Genomic DNA, 16,586 nt, shown 5'->3' on the forward strand with positions numbered 1-16,586 from the left:
AATCCTCGTCCAAAGCCAAAACCCACTACCCTAATCACTTAGTTTGCTGACACCAACAAAAAAAAAAATTTACTATGGTATAACTGTGACATGGTACCATGGTAGTGAAAATCATTTGTAGTACCATCATAATATTTTAATCAGCCATTACCCGTGTATATAATGAAGTGCCACGTGTTTGAAATACAGAACTGAGATAATACTCATATAACAAATAAAAAAATGTAAAAGTTTACACCATGATTTGCCAACTGCACAGGTATAGAAAACGAAATTCTTACCCGTCGGGATTTGATCTCTTTCACATAAAGTGGAAGAAGGAACTCCGACACTCCCTCTAATCTGATGCCCTCTTTGGTTACGCGGAGATTTCCCATGCCATCCTGAGGGAAAGAGAAAAAGAGAGAGAAAGAGTTTGTGATATGCATGCAAATATATTATTGTTTAACATATTTACGGTTTTAATTGATTGTTTTTCTGAATCAAGTATTTTTCACCTGTAAATATCCTGAGTTCAAGGCAAAACATCAGCATCTGAATGATAACAAGCTAAGAGACATGCTGTCTCCCTGTGCTGTGTACCGCTGGTGTCACTAGTTTCATTTTCATGGACTTTTAAGGGCCGTTTATACACAACACACCATTTTCAAATAAAAAAGGAAAACTTTTTATGTGTTTTGGCCATTCATGTAGATGACAATGCCGTTTTGGGAGCCTGAAACTTTTTAAAACATTGTCCCCATGTAAACAACAAAAATGTGAATTTGTGAAAACGGTGACATCATGTGCATACATATTACTTCTTCAGTGACATCGGCAACTATTTGCCTGACGTGCATTATAGAACGTGTTTAGTCTTTTTCACGGATCAGAGTGAACGGTGTACGCAAAAAAGCGTAAAAGGAGAAACTTTCCCGTCTTTTGCTCATCGATATCGTGTAAATGTACCCTAAGTTTATTTTTAAATGTTTCTTGTATTTACTTTCTGTTTCATAGGTTGTCACGGTAACCAAGTATGTTTTCGTTTGTCGTCATGCTTACTCATCGTTTCATTGATTTCACACACCTGATCCTTGTTTTGTTCATTCATTTCACTCTGTATATACTGTCCTCAGTTCAGTTTGCTCACTGTCTGGTTTTGACTGTGCTCTAGCACACTGTTGTGTTTATTTTACCATTGTAGAGTTTCCACTTTTGTTTTGTATATTGAAAATTAAAGTAACTGTTGCTAAATTGATCCGCTTTGCCAGAAGCATGAATTGATAGTTACATTTTGCATGCTCTTGTTTTTCTGAATGAAAGCTTTTCTGTCTTGTAGAGAATGCAAGAATATGGATGTCAGAATGTACAAAAAATTACCAGTTTGCTCCCACGTCTCTGCGTTAATAAATGATTGTAAATGCTCAGATGTAAATGCATGTGGATTTAAACATCTCTCAAAGGCTGGTTTCTCTATTCAATTTGGGTTGCACAAAAAGGAGCCCCACGGCTGTTTTCCAGCATCCTTTACCCCTATCTCTCTATCTCCTTCCCAAATGCCATAACTACAATAATGACGTCAGATACCAGTCCACATTTTTCATATTTTTAAAAAGACTGGACATGTTGATAGAGAAGTATGTAGTTTTTTTATGATTCAACATATTTATAAAAAAAAAAAAAAAAATTGGCTATACTTTTTAAATGATTCTACCTTTTTATCTTTTTTTTACCTCTTTTAACCAGTTCTTTTTTCTCTCAAGAGTACATTATTGTGTTCTTGGACAACGTTAATTAGTCAATTACTAGATAAGCTGATTTCATGATTGACTCTAAAAGCATTATGTCACAATTATCACATAGAACACTATAATTACTGAATGTGAAAGCACTGCCAGAAGATAGGGAACTTCAAGTCCTGTTCCGACACAATTTCAGATAAACTAAAAGCCGAAAAGGTGGACTCTGTTAACCTGTTATTCTTTGGCAAAGTAGACCATGGCACTGCTGTTAAACAAGAGTTTAAAAAGAGAACAACGAACACCTGAACCCAATGAGTGGATGTTTTTTTTTTTTTTTTCTTAACTTATTTTGACCAGATTTTCCATTTTTAGAGAAAGAGTAAAAAAAAGCATTTAGTCCGATAAACTGCAAAACAGGTATTCTGTTCAGTGCCTGATTAGAAATGACAAGAAATGTCTAGTATGTGTAACGGTTTGGTGTAGTAAGCAAACGTTTGAACGAGAAATACTACAGTATTTTATTATAAGCACAGGAGATTGTTAAAAAAACACATTACAAGTAGACAATAAACAACAAATGACTAAACTGAACAGGAAGTATATATATATATATATATATATATATATATATATATATATATAGGTGATAACAATGAACCAAATAAGAAACGCATGATAATAATTAACCATAGAAACCAACAGGGACATAATCAGAATCCAAGGAAACAAAAACTAAACAGGAACTAAGGGAAACACAACAGAACATCCAGCCCGATCTCACAGCAATTCGTACGAATTTTACGAGGTGGCTAATTCGTACTAATTCATACGACCTCACTCGTACAAATTCGTACGATTTTTGCTAATTCTTACATATTTTACGAGTTACCAAATTCGTATGAATCCGTACGAATGACCTACCCCTGACCCTGCCCCTAAACCTACCCATCACGTGGGTTTAGACAAATCGTACAAATTCGTACGAGTGAAGTCGTATGAATTAGTACGAATTAGCCACCTTTTAATCACTCGTACGAATTCGTACGAATTGGTCGTGAGATAGCGTTGGAACATCAAAATAAGAATCCAAGACAGTGACAGTATGTACATTCCTACTTGTACTAATTTAAATCGTAATAAAATTTTACAACATTCCGGTAAGCGAATGCATTCCACAACGAACAGGAAGTATAACGAACAGTTCTCTGCATTAAGAGTCCAAAACAGCCTTAATGCAGAGAAAACCTAGCCGATTTCTTCAAAGATGGTATTCATCAAAGCACGAGCGCCATTGTGTATGTTGTGTCAAAAGGAAGGCCCACTGTCTTTAACTTTGAAAACCCGTGCATTATACATTATATTACTTAATGTTGTACAGATTAAATATGTTCCTTTTTCTCTTGTTTTCAGTTTGCTTTTGGTAAGCAAACAAAAAGCCATATTGATTCACTAGAATAAGATATCATAATAACACAATACATTTTTTTATCAAGGTTAACAGGATTCTGTGGTGGGATTGGAACTTGCACGACATCTGAAATGATACACAAATTCCACCAAAGACAAGGTGGTTCTTAGAAAACTGATCCACTAAACCTGCTGACCTCAAACCAGGAACCAATAACATCAGTGATAATGTCCTCAAAACAGCTGTCTACAATGAAGTATCAAAACTTAACAGCTCCATAGTGTGCTGTAGGGATAAGGCCAAAACCTGGAAAAATTGTTCGCCAGTGGTTCCCTCAAAATTTTCCTATGGGTTTTTACAAGGGGGTTTTTACATTTATTAGTAAAATAAGGTACAGAAGTTGACAATACTTTTTGACGACACGTTTTGATCTACAACGTAAATTACACACACCCATGTCAAAACATGAATTTTAAAGCTGAATGTTTAGGGTGTGCAGTTTGCAGTGTAGAACAAAACGTCCAAGCATTGTAAAGTTATGTTTACCACAGATCATATTTTACTCACAAAAAAAAAAAAAAAAAAAAAACATTATAAAAACCCATAGGGCAATCTCGAGTGAACCACTAGCGAATTAGTCTTCCGGGTTTTGACGTCATCCCTGCATCACTCTATTATTACAAACCGTTCTACAATAAGCGGCCAATGTTTCAATGCACCTTCAGCTGAGAGATACACTCAGACAGTTTCTCAGTCTGTCTGAAATACAATGATTTCATTCACAAATATCATGTCATTTACATACTGCTGTTGATTTATTTTTTAAATAGCTTGTTTTTAAGTTACTTTAAAAAGCATGCAGATCCAGCACTGTACCGAGCACTGACATCATCACAGTGAAAAAGGGGTTTTCTTGGTGACAGTCTGTGCCAGCTCAATAACTAGACATTCTTTCAATCAGTGACCACTTTAGGAGATTCAAGGAGTGACAACAGTGTCAGTGAGGCCTTAAGGCCTATAACTTGATCTTCTTTTAGTACCATTACAGCTTGCATTTCTGCTTCAACTGGCATGACAGTGGTACCATCAACTTCCTCGACAGCAATGGCCATCTGAGTTGCTGCTCCTGCAAAACATTTTCAATTTCAGCACTTCTCCCTGTCATGATCAACTGAACGGCTTCTACTGAGCATGCTGGACTGATCTTGTTAAGACCAAACATCTCTGTGACATAAGGGCAAAAAGGGAAAGTGGAATCTCCTATAATATCAAGCGTGTTGAATTAGAAGCTAACGTGTTATTTGTGTACATTATTTCTTCTGTCGCATGCAGGTGCCTGTATTTCCATTCAGGAATCAAACTACATTCCCAATGGATCATTCATCAACCTCTTCATCAGCTTTGCAGACATAAATGCATACTCATCCATAGTCATTTTTAATACAGCACAAGTGTGAATCAACCATCTCTGTGTGAGCAATCTACATCATGTAAACAGACATACAATCATCACTTCAGTATGCTGTCAGCCGGCTGATTCATGGCAATACAGTGCCATTTAAACCTTTAGTGGGGATTCGATTAGCTGATATAACGGAGCCAGCATAGATAACACTTGAGCAGATTAGGTTTCAGTTATGGCATACTATGTTCTCATCATTCTGTTCTCATAAAATAAATGTAAGTATAAAATATAATATATAATTATTTTCTATACTATAATATATAATATAAAACTATAAAAATATTAATTGGTATTATTGAGCTAAGTTACTGTAGCTGAGTCTCCGCTGACAAATACCACAGCTCACAGCACTGTTGCTAGTAGAAGAAAAATGCAGCTGCAAATTGAATGTCTGCCAACATGAGCAAAAAAACCCCCCACAAAATATAAATAACGCCTGGGGGTTACAAACGTTGCTTTGAAATACTAATAAAGGTCTTTATTGAATTTTAATTTAACGTTGAGTTGACTTTGGAATTTCAATAATAATAACCTATTACAAGGTCAAGACTTTATTTATTTTCACTCTGTAGATTTAACTATGCCTTGCCAGGCACGGGTGTACTCTGGATCGATGTATTATTCGATTTAAACAACCTTTGCTGGATGCTGCTTTTAAAAATTTATGTTGCAGAACAGCGGAAAATAATGCAAACCAGCAGTTGTGTCCCCCCACATACACACACACAGTCACCTCCTCATCACCCTATTGGGAGGTGCTATAATGTAAGTCCTTGTTGTGAATGGATCGATGTGGTAGCCTTGCACAAATGACTAAATAATAACACTGATTGGTCTATGATTAGCTAAAGACCCCTGAGAGGCGGAGCTTCAGCAGAGCCCCAGTCAGACTTCTAAATTAGGGCAGTTTACACACTATTTTACCAGATTTAAAAAAGCCACTTAAATTTCACCAATTGCAAGGACAACCCTCTCAGAATACTCAGTTTAAGGATCTTTCTCAAAAACACATGGGTGTAATATTAACAACTGTCCAAATTTTCAACCAGGGATAAAAATGCAACCTTCGTTTTAGTGGTCAAGTTTATTTTGTTGACCTTGGCCACTAAATTGTGACTCATATTTGAAATATTAAAAATTTCATAACAATGCAAAAAGAGATAAATGTCATGTTATGGATGCATGTGATGGATGCATTTGATGGATGCGTGTGACAAATGCATGTGATTGATGGATGGATGCTGAAGATGAATCATGTAATGGATGGATGGATGAAATTGACAGATGGAAGGAAGAATGTGATGGACGGATGGATGCATGTTAAGGACAGATGGACGGATGGGTGGATGATTTACAAATGAAATGGAGAGTGAATAATGGATGGATGGATGGATGGATGGATAGATGGACGAACTGACACATGTTAAGAAAGGATGGCTGCATGTAATGATGAATGAACTGGTGGGTGAGTAATGGACAGATGGAAGGATGGCTGGATGCATGCATGTTAAGGAAGGATGGCTGCATGTAAGGGTGGATGAACTGGTGGGTGAATAATGGACGGATGGATGGACGGATGGATGGATGGATGGATGGATGGATGGATGGATGGATGGACGGACGGACGGACGGACGGACGGACGGATGGATAGATGGATGGATGGACGGATGGATGAACTGGTGGGTGTATAATTGACAGATTAATTGATAGATGCATGTTATGGATGGATGGATGGATGGATAAGTGGGTTGATAGACATATTTTTGAGTTTTAGTCAGTTAGTTAGTTAGTTAGTTAGTTAGTTAGTTAGTTAGTTAGTTAGTTAGTTAGTTAGTTAGTTAGTTAGTTAGTTAGCAAAAAACTGAGTATATTGTGGAGGCCTGTTTGATAGATCATTGCTATAAGAGCTCAGTGGTCTTTTGGCTTAAGCGATTGTCAAAGCCCTTACCCACAGAGACTGTGAGTGCCACACAGCAAGAGTTTCAACACAAAGACGGCTGCATTATTATAAACACATCTCCAGCAGAAAGTAGCAAAGGATATAAAAAGAGCAAAAGACAAAGAGAGAAAGAACAAAACAAACATGAAAGGGTGATCATGACGGGCAGCGTGGGTAAGAAAGGACAAGCCTGCTGAGAGAGCCAGATCTGTATCGGTCCCACGCATTATGCTCAGCATAGGAACTGACATCTTCTTTTAATCAGCTTCTAATACACTGCTGTGTCAAGGTAATGATCCTTTGTTGCCAGGCTAATTGGACAAACATATCATAGCCCCTTCAACTGTGCGCGCGTGTATGATTGGATTTGCCTGAACGTCTCCACACAATCACAGAGACAGAGAGTGTGGGAGGAACTGGTGAATCCATGTTCTAATCTGATAAATAGTCCAACTACGGTTGGATTCAGAAGCTATGAACATTATCAGCACAAGAACACTCCAGAAACCCAGCAGGGATGACGCACGGTCCATCATCTTTTGATGCATCTGACATTATGGCTGGTAACATCAACCTGACTTCAAGGGTGCCAGTGTAGGGGAAACTGTTTTGAAACTGCAGTTTGCCAAGATACAAGCTACTCATAGTTCAGCTGAAGTCCAGCTACCCTAAAAAAAAACCCATATATAAGATACAACAGGGCTACAAAAGGCACACCTTTAGAAACGTTTGCAGAAAAATTGCAGAAAAAAAACGATGCGTGTATTGAACATTGATGAAGCAACAGATTTTGTATGAAAATAAAAGTGGATCATTTTGTTTAAAAAAACGTATAAATGCATGAGGTGGGAATTGAAAAAGCATGGGGCAAAGGCACAAATTATTGATACAAATACTTTAGCTAAAATAAGATGTTTACTTCAATCAATTCAGAAAAGTTTGTACCATTTTTTTTGCCAGAGTGACGATCAAATCCAATATGTGCGTTTTGTTAGTTTTGAGCCAACAGTATAAGACTCTTGAGCCTGCAACGAATGGTTTAGGAGCTATAAGCCATTACATACTTTTGATCTCTGTAGCGACAATGAGTCTGTTTGGGGAAATTACTTAACTCAAATGGGGAATATTATTCATTAGATAATGAATATGTAATCGCATACATAAATTAAATTATCCCAAATAGGGAATGGACTAAACATTACCATATAGGAATAATTAACACGATCGATCGTAGTAATTATTGATATATAGGTCAGTTAAGTCAGATTAATTTTCAGAGTAAATTTACATGTGATTCCAAATTAGTTTGTCAGGCACCTGGTTCGTCCTGCGAACCAGAGATGAAAACTTCCTTATATCACAAGATTACCTGCCTGTATACCGAGTGAATATTTTCCGCTGGCCACACGGAAGTATCTGCTCGTATACGGCACTTTCAGATGTTTAAAATAGTTAACCGAGGTAGAGCTTTGGTAACTTTACAGACCTTTGACATATTACAGAGACTTCAATCATGGGACAATGAGACAGATTCGATTCAAAGGATTATGGAATTTAATAACACAATACTAAGGGTTATATAGACTACTAAAAATCACGCAGGAGTAAATAATATGCATATCAAAACAAACAATTAATACAGGATTGCAATATGACGTATTTAAAAAGAGACAGATAGAATGAGAGTGAGAGAGAGAGAGAGAGAGAGAGAGAGAGAGAGAGAGAGAGAGAGAGAGAGAGAGAGAGAGAGAGAGAGAGAGAGAGAGAGAGAGAGAGAGAGTGGGTGTGAGAGAGAGTGAGAGAGACAGAACAGTTCAAACAGTGCAACAGAGACCCAAAGGATTCCAATATTAATCTAGACAACTTTAAGCAGCACTTAATTGAGATTTGTACGTTACTTGATTTAAACACGGTCCCTTTGTGTTGAGTTGTGTTACAAAGGCAGCGTGGTTGGAGTTGTCTGGCGCGTCTTCCGGTAGGAGGCAGATGTTTGCGAGTGCTCCAGCTGCGGCCGTACGAGAAACGATAAATCTTAGGCTTGTTTCGTTCGTGAATACACTGACCGAAGTCAACTATCAAACTGAGGTAGATCAAAATAAAAGAAAACTTAGATTAAAACAAAGTAGGAAAACGACGAAGAAGGAAAACTCCGGCTGGAGTTTAGCAGGAAAGTTTAGGAATCTGCTGAAATGCAGATACATGATTTTCGTGATTAAAACGGATGTTAAATTGATCACATATCATAAAAGCTTACGGTTATACCAGTTTTGTCACCAGGGAATCATGAAAACACAACCACAAAACATTATACATTTACAAAAGGGGATTTTTTTGATCCCATGTGTTCCGAGTGTTCTGTGTGTGTAAATGGGTGTTCAGAAGTTCAACCAGCGATGGTCACGCGGTGAACTCGCGACCAGTCCCGTGTGAGCGTGTGTGCTTCGAATTTGATGAGTTTAAGCAACTGCTACAATGGCCAGTTGTCTAATCTTACAATTCTCTTCTGTGTGTGTAAGCGAAAAACCCCAGGGGGATTCCACGTGTGTGCGCTTATCTGAATGGACAATGTTCGTCTTGTCACCTTCGGAGGGGTTCTTCCACGTGATCCTGATTCCAAGATGGGCCCTTTGGTCACATGTCTGTGTCAGCGTGATAAGCAATGCATTTCTTTGTTTAACCATTCGTGGCAAAGCCAGTGTGTGAATCAGAGTCAGTAATTCAATCAAATCCAAGCCCCATTTGCTTTGTGTGGCAAATTACAACAGAGAGACTTTGTGATTGACTCGGTAACCTAATCAACAGTCCCAATGACCCTTACTTTTGTCACAGTCTCTGAATTAAAAGAATGCAAAACCAGCAGTTTAAGAAAATGGCAGATCTGACCATGGCTACATCTCTGTAGCGCCAACATCAGACCGATTTGGGTGAGCTTTGGTGACATTGTAGACGTTGTGGGTACTATCATCCCTCAAAAACTTTAAGTCCCTTCGACTTACGGTGTGGTCTGCCCAATCACTTTTATGGGAGAGTGCTGATCCTTGGAAATTCCAACAATTACAATAGGATTTCAGCGCTACACGCTTGAACCCCTAATAAAAATAAATCAATCGGTTATTGCTCTAAAAGTAGTACATATTTTTAACAACTTAGTACAACTCTAACAACTCTAGCTTAAACAACTCTAACTGTGACCTTTTCTCCAGTCAAACGTCTGGATAAGCTAAACTATGTTGCAGTTTGTTAGAGAAAAAACTGCTTGTTATTGGAAAAGCGAAATCACACATCAAAAGTCACAAAGCTTAAAAAAATATTTAAGTTAAAAGCATGGCTACATTTTGTTCCTCAAACATGAAAGCACACCAACACACATACATGGACTAATGGTTGTCTTCCCACACTCTCACCATAAGTCTGAAGAATATGCTTCAGACCAGCTGAATACATACTAAACATTCAAAAACACTCTTGACATTAAGACACAAGGTAAATGCGAAATAAGTGTGCTGGGTTCACGCTGGGTTAGATTGTCACTGACAGCGTGTACAGGGACTGAATGGAGTTGATATGAGTTTAATGCTGAGCTGTTTGAGGCTAGTGAGAAGGGGCCTGTGTGATTCTGAAGAGGGTTGCTAAGAGGTGAGAGGCAGGTAAAGAGAGAACACCAAGGGCTTTTTTGTATGCCGAGCTGTTCATACTGTAAACAACTCGCTCACAGACCTGCACACAACTGGGAATGCTAGGAAAACAGTCTGATGAATGAATGTGTTCCCTTTGTGCATTTCTTTTGACAAAACCACACACGTGAATTAAAAGAGCAGACCACTCTGCATCCCACATCTTCAAACTCACATTCAGACAATTTCTGGAATAAAAGGGCTTTATTCAATGCTTCTTTTTCATTAAAAGCAACATATTTTGATTACATATGATGGAGAGAATTTATTCAAGTGTGGACATGGCCGGCAAACAGTCTATAAACAACTTTAAATGATAAAAAAATATAAAATTTTGAACATTTAGTAATTTCAACAGGTTGCAGAATTTGTGTTTCTTCTGATGTGTTCTAAAGCCTTATACAATCAAGGCATTGGGACAAATCAGATTAAACCGCCTGCTATACATCAGTTATTTTAATCCTTCAAAATCTAAGAAAAAAGGTTACTTGTACTTTAAAAATACGTATGTGCAATTAACCACGGACACTTTTTTTTTACTTTTATTCAATTGATTTTTGTTCAAGGATTTATTAAATTGTTCAAAAATGACAGTAAATACTTTTATGTTGTTACCAAAAATATATATTTATCAAAGAATACAGGAAAAAATTAGTTTCACCTTTTCTACAAAAATATCCTTATTATTATATGTGATAATAATAAAAAATTGTTGGAATGATTTCTGAAGGATCACTTATAAATTACACTTTAAAATCCATTGAAATAGAAAACAGTTACTTTAAATTGTAATAATATTTCGCAATATTACTATTTTGACCGTATAATAATAAATTCAGCCTTAGTTATCATAAGAGACTCTCTTTTTAAAAACATAAAAAAAATATATATCTTCCCCATTAACCTTTGAACAGTAGTGTATACTGTGGTAGACAGTACAATATTTACAAAGTAAAAAGAAAATAACAATTCCTGAGCATGACATATGTCATTTCAGAACTTCAGAAGCGGAAGCAGGATTTTCTGACGAGCAAATGAAGGCATCAGCATAAGTGTTCAAGCAACTACAACACAGTACATCAAGCTATGTTTCAAACGAGCCAAGAAATGTCTGCTGTCCCTGATATTTCCCCTTTAAAAACACAAACTAAAAAGTTTTACAAAGAAGTCAGCGCATATACTAAAACTATGACTGTCTTTCAATTCACTCAACCATTTTCTGAAGCTGCACGAATACACAAGCCTTCTGCTGACCCTCTGAACTCTTCGGGGAGCATTAAGCCTGATGGGTAGCTGATATACTGCAAGAGCGCGGTAAGAATTCAGGTGTGCCTCCACTAAAAGTGCTGATTGGTGTTTCTTAAAACAATACTGAAACAGCTAGGCCTGCCATTATTCACTTTTCAGTGGATTAGCTGTCAAAAGAGGCAGCAAAACAACACCCTGCTCTGAATATCTCCCACTCTCCAGACCTCTTCTCACTACAGATACGAATCAGTGCAGTCAGCAGTCTTTCGTTTTCTCACTCCCTCCATCTTTCTTCGCCAACACACACACACTCAAATACAGCATTCAAGTGGATCTGCGCCATACGTGTCAGACTAAAAATGAAGGCAACATTAGATGCACAAAGCACGCACACACAATTATTTATACAAAGAGCATGTCTCGCGGTGACAGATCAGTGATTATGAGCGCCATATTGTCTCAGCATCTGTCCCGGGTTTTGTCACACCTCACGTCTGAATCAACATACTGTCACCACCACCGGCCAGGAAACAAACACGATGCCGACGTCTGGAGGAAGTTTAATCTATCAGCAACTAGTGATAAGAAAGCACACACAAACATGTCGGTGGTTCATGCTGGATGAATTCTAAACGTTCCCCGTCCAAGTACATTTTCATACAATCAGCTTTTAAATATGGTGATTTTGTATTTGCATAATTACAAATGTACAGTTTCATAACAGTGTTGTATAACCAACCAGAATCGTTACCAAAGCCAGTGAATTTGTTTCTGCAACTTTCAAGCTGTTATAGCGACAATTCCCCTGGAGCAACATGGTTTTAAATTCAACAAATTCTAATCATAATTGACCCCATTTATTTTCTTAATACACATTCTGGTCTTATTCTGCACTGTTCATCTGTGCACTATTCCAAAGGAGAGGGGGGGAAAGGATCTCAAAAGCCGTTCTGAATTAGCAGTTTGACTCGGACTCACTCAGCCAGTCAATCATTCAGAGCTGTTACCGAGTTTACAATTGACTTTCCCTCCAGACCGCGAGACATTTTTCAGTTGTGTCCTGTTAGAAATTAACAGTTACTGTGATGTACAGTATTTAGGCTCATGAGGTTTAAATTGGTCTATTTAGTAACTTGTTGTTCATATGACATGTCATATATGAAAATGAATACATATCCAAAACAGTACTGTAATAAATAAATACATATACTCAAAAAAAATTTATATTTATAAAAAAAATGAGTGTAACAGTGAGGTCCAACATGTAAGATTGAATTTACTGTAAGGAAGTTATTGTTTGTTTATAACCTAGTCATAATATATACTAAAACGCCCCATTATCACAGCAAACAACAAGACTGTTGCTGAAATAAAAACAAGAAGCTACGTTTGGCAAGCTAAAAAAATGCATTTGTTATTTTATGCCTTAGTTACACTACCGTTCAAAAGTTTGGGTAAGTAAGATTATGTATTTATTGATTTGTTTATGCATCATTTTATGGTGCACAACACCTTTACCTTATTTTTTTATTTTTTATTCTCAGGTTAGGAAAGTCAAATCTGATCTAAATTATAAGACCTTTAAAATACTAACAAACTTCTCCACGGTATGTTCCTGCGCAACATCATAAATCAATGCCCCGCGAGGCAAACAATCTATAGCAGTAGAAATATTCTACTGTACAAGTTCTACAAGTACTTTACTTCTACAAGTAAAAGTACAAATATCAAACAAGTTTTTCAATCAAGGCAACATCAGCAAGGGTTCTGATGCCGGAGACGCCTTAAGATGGGGTTTGTTGGAGGGCTATTTAAGCTATATTCTAGGGGCTCTATATTCTTTATTCTATTTGAGCCCCCAGCATGAGTTTTTAAGGTGACCATTATTTTAGAATGTATCACTTCATTTTTTTTCCATGGTGATGCATCATGGTTGTCACGTGACACATCACCGCCACAATAGCGCTGCATGGCAGATGTATCGCTTTTATTTTGTTTTTCCTTTTTTTTATTAAAAATATTCACAAACTTGTTAACTGTATCATGAATTATCTGATATATTCAGATTGCCAAATATGTATAAGTGAGTGTGTTTTGTCATTTAAACACCTTTAAAAGGATCATGTTAGTTGATCTATAGTACACGACGGGCACCGCCATTTTAGTCTGCACCGCTATTCAGAGAATCGGACCTGTCGGATTTACATTAAGTAAAATTAATCAATTTCTCCCAAAATACATAAAAGTAAGTGGCCAGTGAACTGGGAGAAGAATAGAATAAACTTCATTGTTACCTACACAATATGTATCTGATATTAAAACCCGTCTTCAAATTTTTATTTAAAGGATTGTTTTTGATGTTTCCATCAGTGTGTATTTTACGAAAAATAATTGTTTTCGGATTCACTTCATTTTTATGGACCCTTTAACCCATTCTGTTGACTGTAAGTAAAGTTGCACCTACATGTCTACTCACTCTCATTACAGTGATAGTAGAGTATTAATAGACTGTTAGGGTTTGGGTGATAATACGTTGACTTGTAGTTGCAAAGTTACTTATAGTCAGTAGGAATGTCTATTGGGGAGCATCACAATAAAGTGTTAGCTGATATTAAGCAGACAGTCTACTAATACTCTAATGAGAGTTAGTTGACATGTAGTTGCAAACTTACTTAGTCAACAGAATGTTCAAAAGGGACCTTCAAAACAGTGTTACTAAAAAATTTACCACACCCAAACGCTTGAATGGTAGAGTAACTAATAGCTTACTGTACCTCTGGAAAAAAAACAAACATGCGTTTTGGTTCATATCACCAATCTCTCAGAAATGTCTCATTATGGCAATACAATGGGTCAAACCTTATGGGGTTCAAACTAGCAGTCTTTCAGTTGCCAGTCCTGAGGCTTAACCACAACACAACATCACCCTTTAGTCCATATTTCTCCAGGATGCAAACAAAAGCCTTCATATTAATACTTATATTTGATGAATACATAACTAGCAGCAACTCTGCATTTGAACTCAGAACCCTTCTCATTGTTCATCTCATTGCTTATCTCTTTCTTTTATTATAAATCTCACTTTCTCTCTTTTTTTTCTGCCTGGGGCTTTTTTGAAATCGAAAGCTTTTCCACTTCTATTGTACTGAACAGCTCATGTGTAAAAAAAAAGAAAAAAAGAAAAAAGAACAAGACACTTAAGATAATAATAATTTTCACAGTAACGGCTTTCGTTTCATTTAAACAAAAAAGAAGAAAAATGAGTGCGCATGCACACACAGGCATACTGCTAACTCTGTCCTTTTACTGCTGCGACCCATGACATTGAAACTTAATAAACAATCAGGAAGCAATCATTCAAATGTGGAACCTTATTCATCAAATCTCTAATAAGCAGACCAAACAGGAAGCATGCATAAATGATTGCCTTGCCCTTTATATCAAAACCAGCTTGCTCTGTAATATTCCATTTAGAAATAATGAGGGAAAACTGCTATGAACGAAAGATATGCTCGGATGGATCTTCTCAGTTGCTGATCGAAACTCATTTCAAGCTAGTAGGGTTTGTATAAATCAATATATCAATAAACATGACTTATGATGAGAAAAATATCGGATGCTGCTTAGATAATGCCACTAACTACATGCCTGATCAAAACTTCCAAACATATGTGATCTGCTGAAAAACGCTTAATGCTATATGATTTCAAACACAAAGATGCCTACACTACATTATAGTCTGACTAAATGCACATTCCATGTGATTTCAAGGCTGCATTTATACACACATTCAAACAAGCTATCACACACGATGACCCAGCCTTTTATGCTCAAGCACACATTCAACACACAGTTTGAGGCTGAAAGAAAATCAGCGAATTCCCTTCTATCTGCTTATGATGCACCAACTTTCAAAACAACCTTTCAACCTCATACACACAGAGCGAGAGATCAGATGCATTCCAAAAAGAGAAACAGAATGAGGAAAAGAATGATGGAGAGGAACAGAGAGAGAGAGAGAGAGAGAGAGAGAGAGAGAGAGAGAGAGAGAGAGAGAGAGAGAGAGAGAGAGAGAGAGAGAGAGAGAGCGAGAGAGAGAGTGCTGTGAGAAAACCACTGTGCACTTCTTCTGAAAGAGGGCAAATACATTACTTGGCTTCACTCAAAGTTCAAAGATGTAAAGTTCTTTGGCCCACTTTCTTTCTCTTTCACTCTACACAAAATCTCTTGTCGCTTACCTCAAACACCAAACTCACAAAACATATGAACTGACCAGTGCTGGGAAGTAGCTCCAGTCTACTGTACTTACATCTGACCACTGCAGTCACACATTGTCTGCTGTGCTATATGCTGTTGAATGTTTGGTGATCACAATAGCTTACTTCTGCATAAACAACTTCTATCCTCTCCTATAGTCTCAGCCTCAGACGCCCACGGACTGTTGGTTGAACGTCTGATGCATATGACCAGTGCCGATCCTAGACTTCTGGGGCATAAGCAAAACTCTGTAAGGGGGCCCGAGTCAATGCGTTCATAAAAAAACCAAAATGACCCCCAACTTTCAGAACAGTTTCATCATCAACAAACAACAATGATCGAGTTAAAATAGTCAGTTATACATAATTTGTATTTATTTTTTTACAAACAAGAGGAAAAATACAATAATATTAAAAAAAATTGCATACTACTAGCGTACTATACTGTACATACATTGAATAAAGTAATAATCCAATGTAAGAATAAAATTCTGCCTAGTCTTCACTGTATTAATTAAATATACATTGATTCTTAATAAAGTTACTAAAGTTATTCAGTGAAGAGCAGTGAATGATTCTCTCGTTTCCTTTTGTTGTTTGATTAACATTAAATTACACAGACAGCAGGTGATGATTGATGAAAACATACCCGAGACACTACTACGAAATTAAATCAACATTAAATTACAACAACAGTAGTTGTTATATATGCATATATTTTAATTGTTAGATCAAAATTATTGGTAGGGACAATTCAGTTGTCACTGGTTATTGGTAGGGACATATCCCTAGCGTCGCGTCTAAATTATATGCCCTTGACCCGGCCCCCTAAATGGCAAAACAAAATAAAACACAGCAAAACAAAGCTAAATAA

The 16,586-nt window shown here is 37.0% G+C and overlaps 1 protein-coding gene across 1 annotated transcript in view; it reads right to left on the reverse strand.

The window, feature by feature from the left end:
* LOC130071394 (zeta-sarcoglycan) overlaps positions 1-16,586 on the reverse strand; it is a 146,743-nt gene that overhangs the window by 113,112 nt on the left and 17,045 nt on the right. Inside the window, 1 exon segment of the mRNA XM_056236186.1 lies at positions 282-383. Coding sequence (XP_056092161.1) covers positions 282-383 — 102 coding nt within the window.

The sequence above is a fragment of the Rhinichthys klamathensis genome, unplaced genomic scaffold (assembly GCF_029890125.1).
Source record: "Rhinichthys klamathensis goyatoka isolate OS25496 unplaced genomic scaffold, OSU_Roscu_1.1 h1tg000440l_1, whole genome shotgun sequence".
Lineage (NCBI taxonomy): Eukaryota > Metazoa > Chordata > Actinopteri > Cypriniformes > Leuciscidae > Rhinichthys > Rhinichthys klamathensis.